We start from the raw sequence: 16,183 nt of genomic DNA, 5'->3' as shown, positions 1-16,183 counted from the left end.
CCTTTGCCATCCCAGGCACGTGCCTCTGGAGGAGTGTGGGGGCTCTTGCACCCAAAACGGAAGCACCAGGGCCTGTGATGACAGCTCTCCAAGGCCTCAGCTGTGGAGCTGGGTGGCTGGGGCTGTGGCGGCTGGCGCAGACGCGCCCTGGACAAAGTGTGATCCAGGTTGCATCACTCAAGCTTTCTGGATCTCACTTTCCTGCTTAAAAAATAAATGTGTCATGTCAGTGGTTTAAACATCTTATCAAAAAAAAAAAATCAGGATGCTTTAAAGTTTTTTTTTTTTTTAACAAAAAGGGATTATATACATACTCCAAGTTTGTAAGTCAGATAAAAAGAGAAGCTCTTTCCTGCCCTTCAGAGCTACTGTGTGGCAAGTACCCAAGGCGCATGTGTGTAAAACTGGCTTCCCCAGACAAGATGGAAACTCCATGGGCTAGATACTCTTAGCTGTCTCTTCTAGGTCTCCCGGGCTGCTTCAGTGATGCTCCCTGTCAGCAGAGATGGCGGAGCAGTGCTTGTGTACAGGGACAAGGGTCAAAATATTTACCCATTATGACCCAGTCACAAACTGAATAGAAAGGATGCTAGTTAGTTCACTTGGACGTCAGTCATGTTTTTTTGTGTGTGTGTGTTAGAATCATATGGGAGATGTTTTCAAAATACATTCTTTGGGTCTCATTCAGATTCCTTTGAATAAAAATTTGGGGGGCTATTATTGATATTAAAAATTGTTTTTTTACTTAAATTTTTTATTAAGTATAGTTGATGTTTACAGTGTTGTGTTAATTTATGCTATATAGCAAAATGACTCAGTTAGACATATACTGTTTTACACATGCTTTTCTATTATGGTTTATCACAGGATATTGATGTTGCATGTAGTTCCCTATACTATACAGTAGGGCTTTGCTGTTTATCTGTCCTAGATATAATAGTTTGCATCTGCTAATCCCAAACTCCCAATCCTTCTCTTCCCCACCCTCCCTTCCACTTGGCAACCACAAGTCTGTTCTTTATGTCTGTGAGTCTGTTTTTATTTTATAGATATGTTCATTTGTGTCATATTTCAGATTCTACACATAAGTGATATCATATGGTGTTTGTCTCTTTCTTTATGACTTCACGTAGCATGCCAATATGCCAATCTCTAGGTCCATCCATGTTGCTGCAAATGGCATTATTTCATTATTTTGGGGGGCTGATTATTATTCCATTGTATATATTGTTGCTAAGTAGTGTCTGACTCTTTGTGACTCCATGGACTGTAGCACACCAGGCTTCCCTGTCCTTCACTATCTCTTGGAGTTTGCTCAAATGCGTGTCCATTGAGGGCTTCCCTGATGGCTCAGAGGGTAAAGTGTCTGCCTGCAATGCAGGAGACCTGGGTTTGATCCCTGGGTCAGGAAGATCCTCTGGAGAAGGAAATGGCAACCCGCTCCAGTTACTCTTGCCTGGAAAATCCCATGGCAGAGGAGCCTGGTAGACTACAGTCCATGGGATCGCAAAGAGTCGGACACAACTGAGCGACTTCACTTGAGTCAGTGATGCCTTCTACCTATCTCATCCTCTGTCACCCCCTTCTGCTCCTGCCTTCAATCTTTCCCAGCATCAGGGTCTTTTCCAATGAGTCAGCTCTTTGCATCAGGTGGCCAAACTATTGGAGCTTCAGCTTTAGCATCAGTCTTTCCAATGAATATTCAGGGTTGATTTCCTTTAGGATTGACTGGCTTGATCTCCTTGTAGTCCAAGGGACTCTCAAGAGTCTTCTCCACACCACAGTTTGAAAGCATCAATTCTTTGGTGCTCAGCCTTTTTTATGGTGCATGACTACTGTAAACACCATAGCATTGACTATATAAACATTTGTCAGCAAAGTAATGTCTCTGCTTTTTAATATTCTGTCCAGGTTTTTCATAGCTTTTCTTCCAAGGAGCAAGTGTCTTTTAATTTCCTGGCTGCAGTCATTGTCCACAGTGATTTTGGAGCCCAAGAAAAGAAAATCTGTCACTGTTTCCAGTTTTTATCCATCTATTTGCCATGAAGTGATGGGATCAGATGCCATGGTCTTTGTTTTTCGAATGTTGAATTTTAAGACAATTTTTTCACTCTCTTTCACCCTCATCAAGAGGCCCTTTAGTTCCTCTTCACTTTCTGCCATTAGAGTGATATCATCTGCATGTCTGTATATATGAATATGTACTGAATCTTCTTTGTCTGTTCATCTGTTGATGGACATTTAGATTGTTTCCATGTCCAGGTTATTGTCAATAGTGCTGCTGTGAACACAGGGGTGCACGTGTCTTTTCGAATTATAATTGTATCTGGATGCGCGTGGGGATTTGTTGTTGTTCAGTTGCTCTGTTGTGTCCGACTCTTTGCTTCCCCATGGACTGCAGCACGTCAGGTTTCCCTGTCCTTCACCATCTCCTGGAGCTTGCTGAAACTGATGTCCATTGAGTTGGTGATGCCATCCAGCCATCTCATCCTCTGTCATTCCCTTCTCCTTCTGCCTTCAATCTTTCCCAGCATCAGGGCCTTTGCCAATGAGTTGTCTTGCATTTTGAATAATGTCCATAGGAAATAGGTAAATCTACTCCCTCCCAATGAAACACTAAGACCTTTATTCTTGTTCTTTGGTTGGGTGAGTGGTGTCCAGGGGGTATTCACAGAATGAAAAGGGTCTGAAGTCGACTCTGAACACAGGACAAGAATCCCATGTGATACCATGAAGCATGTACCCTGGGATGGGTTTCATGCTGAACAGTCCATGAAATAGGAATGAATTGGTTTCCTAGGGCTGCTTGAAAAAAATGACCACAAACTTAGTGGCTTGAGAAAAACTCTAGAAATTTAATCTCTCAGAGGTCTGCTGGCCAGAATCCGAAATCCAGGGTGCTGGTAAGGCTATGCTCTCCTGGAAGGCTCTGGGGAGAAACTTCTCCTCTTTCAGGTTATGACGACCCTGGGCGTCCCTTGGCTTGTGGCTGGATAACTTCCTTTTCCACCTTTGTCTTCATACAGACATCTCTTCTCCCCATCTCTTCCCAGCGTCTCTTACAAAGACACTTATTGGTGGATCATCCAGGGTGATTTCAAGACCGCTAACTTAATTACATCTGCAGAGACTTCTTTTTCAGTTAGGCTCCTATCGATAGGTGTTGGAAGTCAGGATGTGGACATATCTTTTGAGAGGGGAGCCACCGTTCAACCCACTATCATGCACAATTAACCCTGTTGTGGAGATGAGGAAACCTGGATTCAAGGCATGGGGGTGATTTGCCCATGGTCACTCAGCTGATAGGTGGCAGAGTAGGGCTGGGACTCACCCTCAGGCTTGCTCTGTAGACAGTCTGCGGCAGACATGAACGGAAGGAACCTCAGAGAAAGAACATGGGACCGTCCTCAGCGATCCGGTGTGCAAAGCTCCACTTTGCCCACAGAGGGCGCTCAATGTCAGTCTGTTGTGAAGGTGGTTATTGGTTCTGATTTGACCTGACTTGCTAGGGGGCTGGCAATAGTAATGGTAGTAGTAGCAGTGTATGAGTTCAAGCGTGTCTGACTCTTTGCGACCCCATGGACTGTAACCTGCCAGGCTCCTCTGCCCATGGGATTCTCCAGGCAAGAATACTGGAGTGGGTTGCCATTTCCTCCTCCAGGGGATCTTCCAGACCCAGGGATTGAACCCCGGTCTCCTGCACTGGCAGGCAGATTCTTGACCACTGCGCCACCCAACTGACCTACCTTCCTCTATGTCTTGAGCACAGTGTGGAAAATGTCAGACAAGTGAAATTTCATGCCTCTAAGAAGATACTGTGTCCATATGCCCATGTGCCTTTCTGGTGTCTGCAGCTTGTAGTTAGCAGCAGGGCACCGATGCCATGGCAAAGGGCTGTTTGGGAAGGCTTCCTCAGATCTCTTCCTGCCTCTTCCTTTCCTTCTTAACAGAATTCAGATCAGTCACGCTGCTGAGCATCCTGCAGGATGTGAGGTGAGACCCTGCAGATCTTAGAGTGTTTCTAGGTTTTGTTGATTTAGGGGGTCCTGTTGAAGCCAGGAGGAAGGAAAAGATAAAATTTCGAAGTCCATTCAAGCCCTAAGGTTTTAGGAAAAATGTGATCATGTTTTACAACACCAGATGTAGGCACATATTGTAACTGTGAGGGCAATGTGAAATAGGGGGCAGGCATGCTCTTTTGCTTGTGTTAGAGCGAAGAGCACTGCTTACACTTCAACCAGAGGGACGGAAGTTAGTAGCTCCTTTGTGATGTCAGGGGTTCTGTTTCATGGGAAAGGTGCCTGAGACCGACTTCTCAAGGGGGGAGTTTGGGAACCAGGAGGACGGTGGGGTGCCTGGGGTGGGAATGAAGGGTGATGACACTTTTGACATCAGGAAGACTTTCTGAAGGTTACACCTGTAAAACCTTGCAGTGATTGACTTGGGAACCTGAAATGGCCTCAGAACCAACAAAATGAAGGCTGGATCCTCAACAGTCACCAGTGGATTTGGAGGTCTTTCTGCCTGGTTCCCTGGTGGCTCACATGGTAAAGAATCTGCCTGCAGTGCAGGAGAGCTGGGTTTGATGCCTGGATTAGGAAGATCCCCTGGAGAAGGAAATGGCAACCCACTCCAGTATTCTTGACTGGAGAATCCCATGGACAGAAGAACCTGGCGGGCTGCAGTCCATGGGGTTGCAAAGAGTCAGACACGACTGAGCAGCTAACACTAACACTTTCACAGTGCTTGGTACCCAGTAAACATTTAGAGGTTCTGACACACAGATGGGAAACCCTGTCCTCCTTGTGTATGTGGCACGGAGAGTATGGAAAAGCTCCAGGTTTTGGTAGGAGAGTCCTGATGTGGTTGAAAAGCAAATGCTTTCTGTGTTTCAAGATGAAGGCAGATTGAAGCTTGATATTTTTTTCATCAAAAACTTGAAGTCAAACCTTGGCTCGGTGGAGCATTAGAAGGTCACTGTTTTCTGTGATAGTCAGTCTTGGGCCTGGGGTGTCAAAGTAGCCTGGCTTCCCTAGACTTCCTTCTGCTGCTTTGGGAACAGCCCACCAACAGGCCAGCTCCCAGTCATCTGAAACACCCCTTGGGAGGCAGAAATTCGCAATCTGTTCCAAGCTGAAAGTGACTCTCCTGTGATGGGTCTGCCCTGCTCTGTGACACTGTAGCTAATTCTCCCAGTCGTGGCAATTCTCCAAATTCCTGGACATCATCAAGTGACCAAACAACTTCAGGTTAGCTTCAGGAGAAAGCTGTCTCTGGAATCTAGTGTGAGAGCATGTGAAAAACTCAAGCCCTGAGTTGCTTTATGAATGTCCATATTCTTTGCAGGCAGCTCGTTTTAGGGAAGGAATATACAACCCTTAAAGTCGAAACACATTCAGTTAAAAAAAAGAATCAGAAGTGTAACTCAGTGACCCTTTGGTAAGTGGCCCATGTTCGTATTTTGGGAACTCAAATCAATGGAAATAAACTAAATTGCCTTCAGCACATTTTTGTAAGCATGTTTGGAATATTCATCGCTCTAAAGCTGGCCTTGTAAGAGGTGTATTGCCCTGTAAATCCTAACCCCAGCTTCTAGCACTAGCTGGGTCTCTTACTCACTCTGAAACAGTAAGCAAACCTCCTAACTTTTCAGGAAGTCAGCTTCCCTATTTCTAAAATTCGTTGGCTTCAGAGTTTTCTTCACTATTTAAAATTCTCTGATGTATTTTCAAGTGTTAGATGAACTAACTAAAATACATCACCATTGATAGATCCATTACAGAATTTGTCAGGATCTCCGATGTTTGTAGAGTTCTTCCTATTCTCATTTGTTGTTTAGAAGCTTCAGAGCATGGCAGGAGGGCTGTGTGTTCCTCCAGCATACAGATTAGGGAGCCGGGGCTCAGGTCAGTTGAGTGTCAAAGCCAGAACATTCTGGCTGGTGGACAGACAAAGTGAGACAAAACCCCAGATCTTCTGATATCTAGTTCAGATATCTAACAGAGTTCTTCCCAGTCTTGCCACTTAAAATGTTGACAGAGCAAGAAGCCATAGCTAACCATGGCTTGTCTCTGCCAGAGACAGATTCCCACTGCACCTGGTCTTCTGTGCGTGCGTGCTCAGTCCACCATTAACGGCTGCTCCTTTACTTTCATTTTTCCATCTTTAAAATGGGAGGTATCATATCTGATGTTTGATACCATATCCGAGGATACTGGTACGTGAGGTCGCTTGCTTTCTTCATTTTGTCTGAATTGTTTGTAAATGGAATATTCAGCATTCATTACAAATGATGCCATGTAGGTCTTTCTGTATAAAAATGTAAAGAAAAGTATACAACGAAGAAAGAAGGATCATCACAGGTGGGCTAGTTATGGTTTGGGGCATTCCTGGTACAACCAGTGCTTTTCTTTATTGTTTTTCTGCCTGCATGCTAAGTCACTTCAGTCATGTTCGACTCTTTGTGATGCTATAGACTGTAGCCCACCAGGCTCCTCAGTCCATGGGATTCTCCAGGCAAGAATACTGGAGTGGGTTGCCATTTCCTCCTCCAGGGGATCTTCCCAACCCAGGGATTGAACCCACATCTCCTGTGTCTCCCACACTGACAGGCAGGCTCTTCACCACTCGTGCCATCTGGGAACCCCCAATCTTCCTTAAATGTGTAAGCTGACTATATGTTATGTGGTAATTTGTTTTTTAAAAAACTTTTCTTTTAAAGGTGTGCAGGTGAGAACTCTAATTGATTGGGGAAAAAAATCAGATAACCAGTTTACTTCTAGACGGTGCTTGAATGAGACCCAGTCCCCGAATTTTTCCAAACAGACACAGGTTGTGTCTCACCCCCAGTAATTGCTGATTAACCCTCGTTTTGTTCAGCGAAGACAGCCGCTTTCAGCTGCCCCCGGGTCAGTGGGATGCTGTTGCCAAGCGCATGGGGGCCTGGGGGCTGCATCTGCCGCTCGCCTTTGCCAAACAGCTGTGCTCGGAGCCAGTAGCAGGATAACACTCACCTGCAGGAAATGTGGGTAGTGAGCTTGGTCTGCAGGCTGGGGGACAAAGAGCGCATGGTCCCACTCCAACAGGTGGGCTGGCCAGTCGAGCAAGGTCTAGAGCCATGTGAAAAGCATGTCTGTTGCTCTGAGTAGCAAGCCAGAGTGCCTCAGCTGTTGGATAAGACCGTGGGCAGGATGTCATTGCAGTTTGGCCGAGAACCCACAGTCCCTGGGCTCAGGTCTTGCAGCACAGAGGATCCTGAAGGGGCGTTCCCCCTAAGCTCCCTAGTAGAACTGGACCGGAGACAGAATGAAACCATGGCGCGCACACAAGCGGAGGCGTCAATTGCACGCATAAAGGCATCAACAGAACACACAGATTCACTGTTTCAGTGTATTTCTGTCACATCTCTCTCAGTCTTTTCAGGAGCAGAGGGGGTACCTTCCTTTGCTGTTAGTAAGCAATGGCTCCAAAACTGGAAACTGAAATCACTTAATTGCCTATCGGAATGTAATTTAAAAAACTGAAGTATAGATGATTTGCAATGTTGTGTTAGTTTCTACTGTACAGCAAATTGATTCAGTTATGCATATATATATATATATATATGCACCGAATGTGAGTTTTAAAAAATTTTTGTATTTAAGTGTATTTCTTTTTCTGGTTGCATTTTGTTTCATGGCAAGTGAAATTGTGTTTCCATTTCTGAAAGCAATAGTATTCTTTATATTTTCTATTGAAGCGGAATTGAATAACAATATTGTATGTCAGTTTCAGGTGTACACCAAGGTGATTCGGTTATACATATCCATGTATCTATTCTTTTTCAAATTCTTTTCCCATTTAGGTTATTACAGAGTATTGAGTGGAGTTCACTGTGCTATACAGTACGTCCTTGTTGGTTATCTGTTTTAAATATAACATTTGTGTACATGTCAATCCCAAACACCTGATATGTCCCTCCCCTTCACCCTTCTCCACTGGTAACCGTAAGTTTGTTCTCTAGGTCTGTTAGTCTATTTCTGTTTCATAAACACATTCATTTGTATCATGTTTAAAGTTTCCACATATAAGCGATACCATATGATATTTGCCTTTCTCTCTCTGTTACTACAGTATTCTTGTAAGAGTACATTGATGTAAGTTAAATAGGATCATTTGTAATGTTATTAATAATGTAGTTAGAATGTGTCATTGGCAAAAATCTTTACAGTGATGCAAGCCACTGAAAGGTGGGCAAGACCATTCCTCCTGGCCTGGGAGTTGAAAGACAGGGGCTTGGCTGTCTCACCTACTAACTGCGTGCGCGTAAGTCAGTGGTTCCCAGGCTTGTCTGTATACACTGGAATCACCTGGTGGAGGGTGGGCTTCAGAAACTCCTGCTGTATGTTTTTTCATCTCCAGAGATTCCGACGGAGCAGACCTAAGGCACAGCCAGTGTGTTGGAGTTTGTAAAAGAGCCCCAGGTGATCCTAATGTCAGGTGTGTTGGGAACCACTGCCCCAGGTGAATTCTTTGATCTCCCAGAGCCTTAGTTTCCTTCTTTGTCACATGGGGGTATTGGGTGTCTACTAAACAGGGTCTCTGCCCTGCCCTTCACATTCTTAAAGATGCAAGCAAACACCTTCAAGTGAGTAGTTCAACACTTTCTCCCTGAAAGGGACTGCGGGACACTAGAAGACATCAGGGTTCTAGAAGCAGAGGAGAATGTCAGGTCTGTCTGGAGCTGTTGGTGCAAAAGGAAGAGGGAGAAACAGAAAATGGAGAGAAGACGGGTGCCTCCCAGAAACTCCTCTCTCCAAGCCAGCTTCGCTGCTGTAAGTTCATGTTTTCAGACAGGAACAGTGTGGGCTGGGGCAGAGCTCAGTAAGAGCTGGGTCTCAGAGGTATGGTCTCCCGTGGGCTAGAGTTGTGACCTCAGAGAAGCCACTTTATCACTTTGGGCCTCAGTTTCTCTATCGGGGGCTTCCCTGGTGGGTCAGATGGTAAAGAGTTCGCCTGTGATGCAGGAGACCCGGGTTGGATCCCTGGGACAGGAAGATCCCCTGGAGAAGGAAATGGCAACCCACTCCAGTATTCTTGCGTGGAGAATCCCATGGACAGAGGAGCCTGGTGGGCTCCAGTCCAGAGGATCACACAGTTGGACACGACTGAGCGATTGAACACACTCTATCAGGAAGATGAGAGGGTGGACCCATTGGTTTAGAAATTCCTTTTAATTATGCCTGGGAAGAATTGCTACAATTTTCCATGCCCCACCCCCACCTCCCAGCCTGCAGTGGTTTCTGGGCTTTTTGCCAACAGAATACATAGTGGGTCAGTAGGTGGCGCTAGAGACCTTTGAATTGGGCTTTTTGGGTTCTCGGTTCACCTGATTCATTCCCCCCGCCCCGCGGCAGTCCTGGGAATGCTGCCCTGGCAGGCTTTTCTGTTGCTGGGCTTGACAGCTGCTGTCTGAACTTACTCGTTTATGAGCCACAAAGGGGCAACATTTAAAGGAAAAGCATTTCTTTGCAGTTCCCAGCCCCAGGAGGGCACAGCACACTGGAACCAATTTGGTGCTTGGAGCCCAGTTCCATCTTCCCTCTCTTACCAGGGTAAGACCTCACCTGAGTCTGATGCTTGGTAGATGTTCCTGCAGTGATGAATCAGTGCGGGATCCTGGGCGTGCTTAATAGGACTTCTGGATTCAGAGAGAAACCTGGGCCATTTATAAAAAGCAAAACCCATTTCTGGGAGGGACATGAATGTGGATGAACTACAGTCCAGCCCCATGAATGAATGAAGCATGGAGATCTCTTGTACATTCCAAGAGTTCTGCTGGTGCCAAGGTAGAGGATTACATTGCAGTGCAAGAAACACGGTGTTTGAGGCCCCAAGAACAAATAACCTACAATGTAATACAGATTTAAAAGCAAGGGCTTTTACTGAGAGAAAGGATTGTTTTTGTACAGGACCTGAGTTTTCTGTTAATAACAAGAGCTGTGGAGTATTGCAGCTAATGCTCCTGGAAATTAAAGTGATATTCATAGAGGGTGTACTTAGAAACGTGTGTGCTAGGGGCAGTTACTAGGATATTATCAGATGAACCAAAGACCCCTTTCAGTCTTTCTTTGGGGGAGTGCGCTGGGAGGGCCAGAGGATGGGAGGAAGGTCTGGGATAAACAGACTCAGATTAAGAGCCCTGAGTGGGCTTTCCTGGTGGCTCCGGGGTAAAGAATGTGCCTGCTAATGCAGGAGATACGGGTTCAAACTCTGGTTCAGGAAGATCGCACATGCCACAGAACAGCTAAGCCTGTGTGCTCAGCTAAGCTACTGAGCTTCTGCTCTAGAGCCCGGGAGCCCCAGAGCCTGTGCTCCGCAGCAAGAGAAGCCACTGCAGTGAGAAGCCTGCACATCAGAACTAGAGAGTAGCCCTTGCTCACCACAACTAGAACAAAGCCCGTGTAGCAACGAAGACCCAGCACAGGCAAAACAAATAAATAAATTAAAAAAAAGAGCCTCTGAGTGCCTGGTATTTAAGCTGTCATGAGGTCACTTAGTTGGCTTCCCCGTAATCCCCAGGGTCAATCTGGTGTGATAGACTTTTTCCAGCGGTCAAGTTTATCTAGGATACGCTTTATCTTGGAAGTTACAGAAACTTCCAAAGAGCAGCTGGCTGGGTTTTCCCTCGCTCCTTGTAGAGTGCTGCCTCAGCTTCTCCACGTTTACGGTTTTAATGAAGATCCGAAACAGCTGGTTCCAAGCCGGGCCCCCAGAAGCACCATTCCCCGGAGGGCTCCGGAGACTGCGTGTCAGCTTCCAGAATGGCGAGAAAGTAAGTTGAAAATCTCATGTTCGTAGCATTGCGGTTATAATCATAGCCGCCATTAATTGAATGGCTTCCAAGTGCCAGATGGTATGTTAGGGAGTTTTCACTTATTGCCCTGAAATCTCCTGGCAAACCTGCAGGGTCCTGTTTTACACCCGGGTTAGTGGAGAGGAAGACAGGGAGACGGGGAAGGCGTTTGCCTTGGTTTCCATGGCCGGAGAGCCGCCGGGCTGGACTTCTAACTAGGGTGCCCAGCTCAGCCCAGTTTGCTCAGGACTTTCTCATTCAAAAAAATTAAAAAAACATATTTTTAAAAAATTTGGCTGAACCAGGTCTTAGTTGTGGCATGTGGGATTTAGTTCCCTGACCAGAGATTGAAGCCAGGCCCCCTGCGTTGAGTACTGGGAGTCTTAACTACTGGCCTGCCAGCAAAGTCTCAAGATTTGCCCGGTTTTAAGATAAAAAGCCAGGGATGGGGGGATGGGGGTGAGAGGGAGGGGATATATACATATATATAATGTATATACTTATGGCTGATTCATACATATGGCTGCATGTCATACAGCAGAAATGACATAACACAACGTTGTAAGGCAATCATCCTCCAGTAAGTCCCCTCTTCCCAGTAACCACGTGGGTCCCGGCAGCCTGAATCCAAGTGTGTGGGGTCCTGTCTGCTGTGCCACGTGGGTGCCGAGACGTGTCTTGACAGTCAGTGGGGTGTGGTGTGGGCTCGCCTTTGACACCCCCTTCAGGACGTGCTCTGCTCTCTTCCTTATCTGTCCCCAAGAGCCGGCTCCTCTACTGCTCGGGGCCTTGTCCCCTCCCAGCCGTTTCCATGGCCTGCTTGCTCTTGTTTTGGGTCTGTCCCTCCAGGGTTCATCTGTTCGGAGCTTCCCCCGCCGCTGCTTACAAACCATCTGAAGACTTGGACTTGAGTTCCAGCTGAACCCCCTCCTGCCTGGGAACCCCCGGATGTCTGGAGCCTTTGCTGTCTCATCCAAGACAGGATGGCAACTGTCCTCATCTCCAGACACGGTCATATAGTTGAACTTCGATGCAGGATATGAAATTGAGTTTGAACTTGAAAGGCACTGTGTATATTGGCTTTTGTTCTTGCTGGTGACTCCCTACTTCTCCCCCTTGTCGCTCCTTGGGAAAGACACATGAGTTCAGTGCAGTGTAGACCCTCCAGGCCTGGGAGGTTTTGGGGTCTTACTGGCCTGGAGACTTGTGGCTTGTGTGTTTTGGGTTTCTTCTCTACATTTTGTGGATTTAAGGACAGGATTTTGTGAATGTCTGAGAAATTGGTTTGTTCAGTGCTTAGTCTTGTATCTAGACTGGTTTTAAGTTGAAAACGAGGTTGGAATCATATATTTTCCAGTCAGTCATCCAGACCCAGCCCTGGCAACACTGGCCCACAGTGTTGTCAATAAGTATTTGTGGCGTGAGTGAATCAGTGAGTGAATCAGTGAATGATAGTAAGAGATGGGGAGGATCTTAGAAATGGGAGGTAAAATGGCTTTGTGAGGCTAAAAGTAATCAGTGCAACTAACAAGCTGATCTCTCACAAACACTTTACATCTTTCTAGAACAAGGTGGCTTGTGAAGATATACATTAAATAAGAAGTGTAATCCTTTCACTTCACTTTTATCCCCTACTCTAATTCTTTTTGCCCCTTGCTATGGTCATTCCCACCGTAACCCCATTCCTCTTGGCATCATCTAAGCACAGACATGAGCCATTTTTATGGTACCTATTTTAGCAGCCTTTAAGCAGATTTTACCCCCCAACCTCCACCCCCCAACCAATCCAGAGCATGACCATTTTCAATTATTTCTGTTATTTCCTCTGATCTCACTGGTTACTTCTAAGTTTCCATTGCTGGTTTCTTTTTTCTGCCCATCCGTCTTAAATTAGAAAGCCCATGCTTGGGACTTCTTTTCTCTATCTGCACTCTTTCTCTTGGTGATCTCATTAAGTCTTCTGGCTTCAATTATTATTTATATCCCATGATGTTCACATTTGTATTTCTAGTCCAAGCCTCTCTCCTGAACTCATATTCAACTGCCTTCAGGGCACTCTCACTTGTATTTGTTATTGTTGTTGTTCAGTTGCTAAGTTGTGTCTGACTTTTTGGAATACCATGAACTGCAGCATGCCAGGCTTCCCTGTCCTTCACTATCTTCCGGAGTTTGGTCAAATTCATGTCTATTGAGTCAGTGATGCCATCTAACCATCTCATCTTCTGTTGCCCCCTTCTCTTCCTGCCTTCAATCTTTCCCAGTAACAGAATCTTTTCCAGTGAGTTGGCTGTTCCCATCTGGTGGCCAAGTATTGGAGCTTCAGCATTAGTCCTTCCAATGAATATTCAGGGTTGATTTCCTGTAGGATTGACTGGTTTGATCTCCTTGCACTCCAAGGGACTCTCAAGAGTCTTCTCTAGCACCACAATTTGAAAGCATCAGTTATTTGTCTCTCAGCCTTCTTTTCTTCTTTACTTGTATTTTTAATAGACATCTAAAGGCAACATGTCCTGAACTGCACCCCTGATCCACCCCTCACCTGCCCCTCCCAACCTGGGTCTCCTGTGGTCTTCCTCATCTCACCTGTGGGTAGCCCCATCCTTCCTGTTGCTCAGACCATGAGCCTTGGAGACATCCTTGGCTCCTCTTTCTCTCTCATCCCCATCTCTAATCTGCCAGAAACCCTTTAAAATATCTCATTTCCTTGATATCAAGGTATAGATTATGTCACTTCTTAATATCTCCAGATTGGGAAGGTGCCTCAGGAACTGGCATCTTAAATTTCATGAGATGTGGTGTAGCAAGGATTTGGCCATTTCTCAGCTCTCTGCTGTTAATGCTCAGGTCAAGGTCACCATTATGTCTCACCTGGATGACTGTGACAGCTTCTGGAGTGGTCCCCTTCCGTCTCACTTGGCAATCCATTGTCTGTTCTCAAATGATGGCTTGATTTGACTCCTTTAAAACACAAATTTAAAACCTTCTGATGACTTTCTCTCTTGTGAAGGGAAAAAAAAGCTGGTGTCCCCACAAAATCCTGCCCCTTTCATATCTATAGCATCCTTACTCTATCCATTCCTCACATGTGTTCCCCAGGCCAGAGTAGCTTCACTGCTGCTCAAGAAATTCAGACATACTTCCACCTTTGGGCTTTTGCAGTGGCTGCTGCTATTCCTTGGAACCGTCTTCCCTCAGTTATCTGTTTGGTTCACCCCTTTGTCTCTTTCAGGTTCTGCTCAAACATCATCTTATCCATGAGGTTTACTTTGACTCTCTAATCAAAATTGCTACCCATCCCACACCCCAGTACTTACCTCCTATTCTCTGCTCTTTGATTCCTATGACACTTATCACTTTTAGCGTCCTTCACAGTTTACTTATTAATACCTATCTTCATGTCCTGAACGGAAGCTTCACCAGGGCAAGAATTATTAGTCTGTTTTTCCTTCCTGATGTGTCCCTAGCAGCTAGAGGAGATGCTCATCCATATTTATTGAATGTGTGATTGAATTTCAAATTCCATAAGAGCAGCGGTAAACAGAGAACCCCAAGTTGAGCATGCCATCTTGTCAGAGATGTGTGATTTTGGTGATGACAGCAAATGTTTTCCCTCCATCCCTTTCCAAATAAGACTCCCAAAGCTGAAGCTATCATTGAAAGCAGCAGTGGGGAAGAGGTGTGAAAGCTGCCTCATGGAAAATAGCAAAGTCAGCGAAGTCAGCGTCTGAGTAGCTTGAGTGAGTCAGAAGCTGGGTGGCCGTGTGTGACTGTCATTAATCACCCTCTTCACACCACATCAACACGAGGGACGACTTTTGTCTGTACCTCCCGCTTCCAGTGCCATGATGTATGGCCTGGGAAGAGTCCTGAGCACTAATAGTTGAAGAACCCCCGAAGATAAATGCTCATGTCTTGGTCTGTGATGGAAGAGTTAATCATCATGAAGGGTGAATGGACATGCAAACCTGTGTTGGCTCTGGTCTCCCGAGCCTCGTCTGGCTGTTCTCCACATACGGGGTCCTGGTGACTGTTATGCTGGAAGAGGAAATGGCACTTGTGCGTAGCTTTGTGACCCCTTGGTTGCATGGCTTTCTGAGAGGTCAGCTGGAGATGAGAACACAGGAGGACAGGTATCAGATCAGGCAGGGAGATTCAGAACCTGCCTCTGGGCAGCGCCCTCCCTCTCTTTCCCCTCGCTGACAGAGAGCTCCAGGTGAGAGCACGTTCTGTGGACAGAGAGAAGGACTTGTAACGAGAGCCTCATTTTGCCACATTCTTGGGCAAATGGTTGATTCTTTTTAGTTTCTGCCATGATTTATAAAGCAATAGCTTCTAGTAGCTTTACAGAATTTTATCTATCCCTAACACTTTTTAGCTCATATAATTCTATCAATTCTGTAAGGTCAGGGAAGATATAATTATCTCATTTTACAGGCAACCACCCACCCCAAGATTTTGAGACTTCAAGTCATTTGTCTGAGGTCACAAAGCTAGTAAACAGCAAAAAAAAAAAAAAAAAAGCTAAATAAAAATTCAGCTTCTTGTTTCCTTTGTTGATTAGTTGCTCAGTTGTGTCTGACTCTTTTGTGACCCCATGGACTGTAGTCTGCCAGGCTCCTCTGTCCATGGGATTTTCCAGGCAAGAATACTGGAGTTGGTTGCCATTTCTTCCTCCAGGGGATCTTCCTGACCTCAGGGGTTGAATCTGTGTCTCCATGTCACCTGTATTGCAGGTGGACTCTTAACTGCTGAGCCACCAAAGAAGACTTTCTTGTTTCCTAGCTTTCTAAAATTTCGAGAATCTCTTACATATTCATTGAAGTGGAGTAATCAATGGTAATCCTCTCAAAGAGAGATTTTCTTAAAAATAGGATAGAGGAAGAGCATAAAGACAGTGAGTGACCACAACAGCTGAAGCCTAAGTTACATTTCATCATTCATTCATTAATTCCAAAGATATATATATTTTTTGAGTGCCTGCTTTGTGGTAAATTGTTGTTGTTCAGTCACTAGGACATGTCTGACTCTTTGCGACCCCATGGACTACAGCATGCCAGGCTTCCTGTCCTTCACCATCTCCCGAAGTTTGCTCAAACTCATGTCCATGGAGTCGGTGATGCCATCCAACCATCTCATCTTCTGTCACCCCCTTCTCCTCCTGCCCTCAGTCTTTCCCAGCATCAGGGTCTTTTCTAATGAGTTGGCTTTTTTGCATCAGGTGGCCAAAGAATTGTGGTAAATACACAAGTTCAATAAAGAATCATGGTGGTTTTTTGGGCTTACAGATAACAGCAAGGGCAAATAGGAGGAAAAATTAATTGCAGATGAGAGAAGAGAAGATTCAGGAAG

General features: G+C 45.6%; 1 protein-coding gene across 4 annotated transcripts in view; it reads left to right on the top strand.

Annotated features, from left to right (window-relative positions):
• The first annotated feature begins 4,290 nt into the window (after positions 1–4,290).
• Positions 4,291–16,183, top strand: part of LOC145511204 (uncharacterized) — a 64,663-nt gene continuing 52,770 nt past the window's right edge. Inside the window, exons 1-8 of one of the 4 annotated variants that reach the window (XM_081504029.1) lie at positions 4,291–4,547; positions 6,612–6,664; positions 8,210–8,304; positions 8,401–8,478; positions 8,657–8,813; positions 9,514–9,593; positions 10,680–10,813; positions 11,684–11,891. In XM_081504029.1, the coding sequence (XP_081360155.1) occupies positions 8,757–8,813; positions 9,514–9,593; positions 10,680–10,813; positions 11,684–11,745 (333 nt within the window). In that variant the 5' untranslated portion in view covers positions 4,291–4,547; positions 6,612–6,664; positions 8,210–8,304; positions 8,401–8,478; positions 8,657–8,756 and the 3' untranslated portion in view covers positions 11,746–11,891. Of the gene's footprint in view, positions 4,548–6,611; positions 6,665–8,209; positions 8,305–8,400; positions 8,479–8,656; positions 8,814–9,513; positions 9,594–10,679; positions 10,814–11,683; positions 11,892–16,183 lie in introns of those variants that run through there. The other 3 variants (XM_081504028.1, XM_081504030.1, XR_014057631.1) reach the window with 3 other exon arrangements.

The sequence above is a fragment of the Giraffa tippelskirchi genome, chromosome 6, assembly GCF_054371585.1.
Source record: "Giraffa tippelskirchi isolate mGirTip1 chromosome 6, T2T-mGirTip1v1.2.pri, whole genome shotgun sequence".
Lineage (NCBI taxonomy): Eukaryota > Metazoa > Chordata > Mammalia > Artiodactyla > Giraffidae > Giraffa > Giraffa tippelskirchi.
Note: the sequence above shows the minus strand (reverse complement) of the source record. Positions and strands in the feature narration are given on the sequence as shown.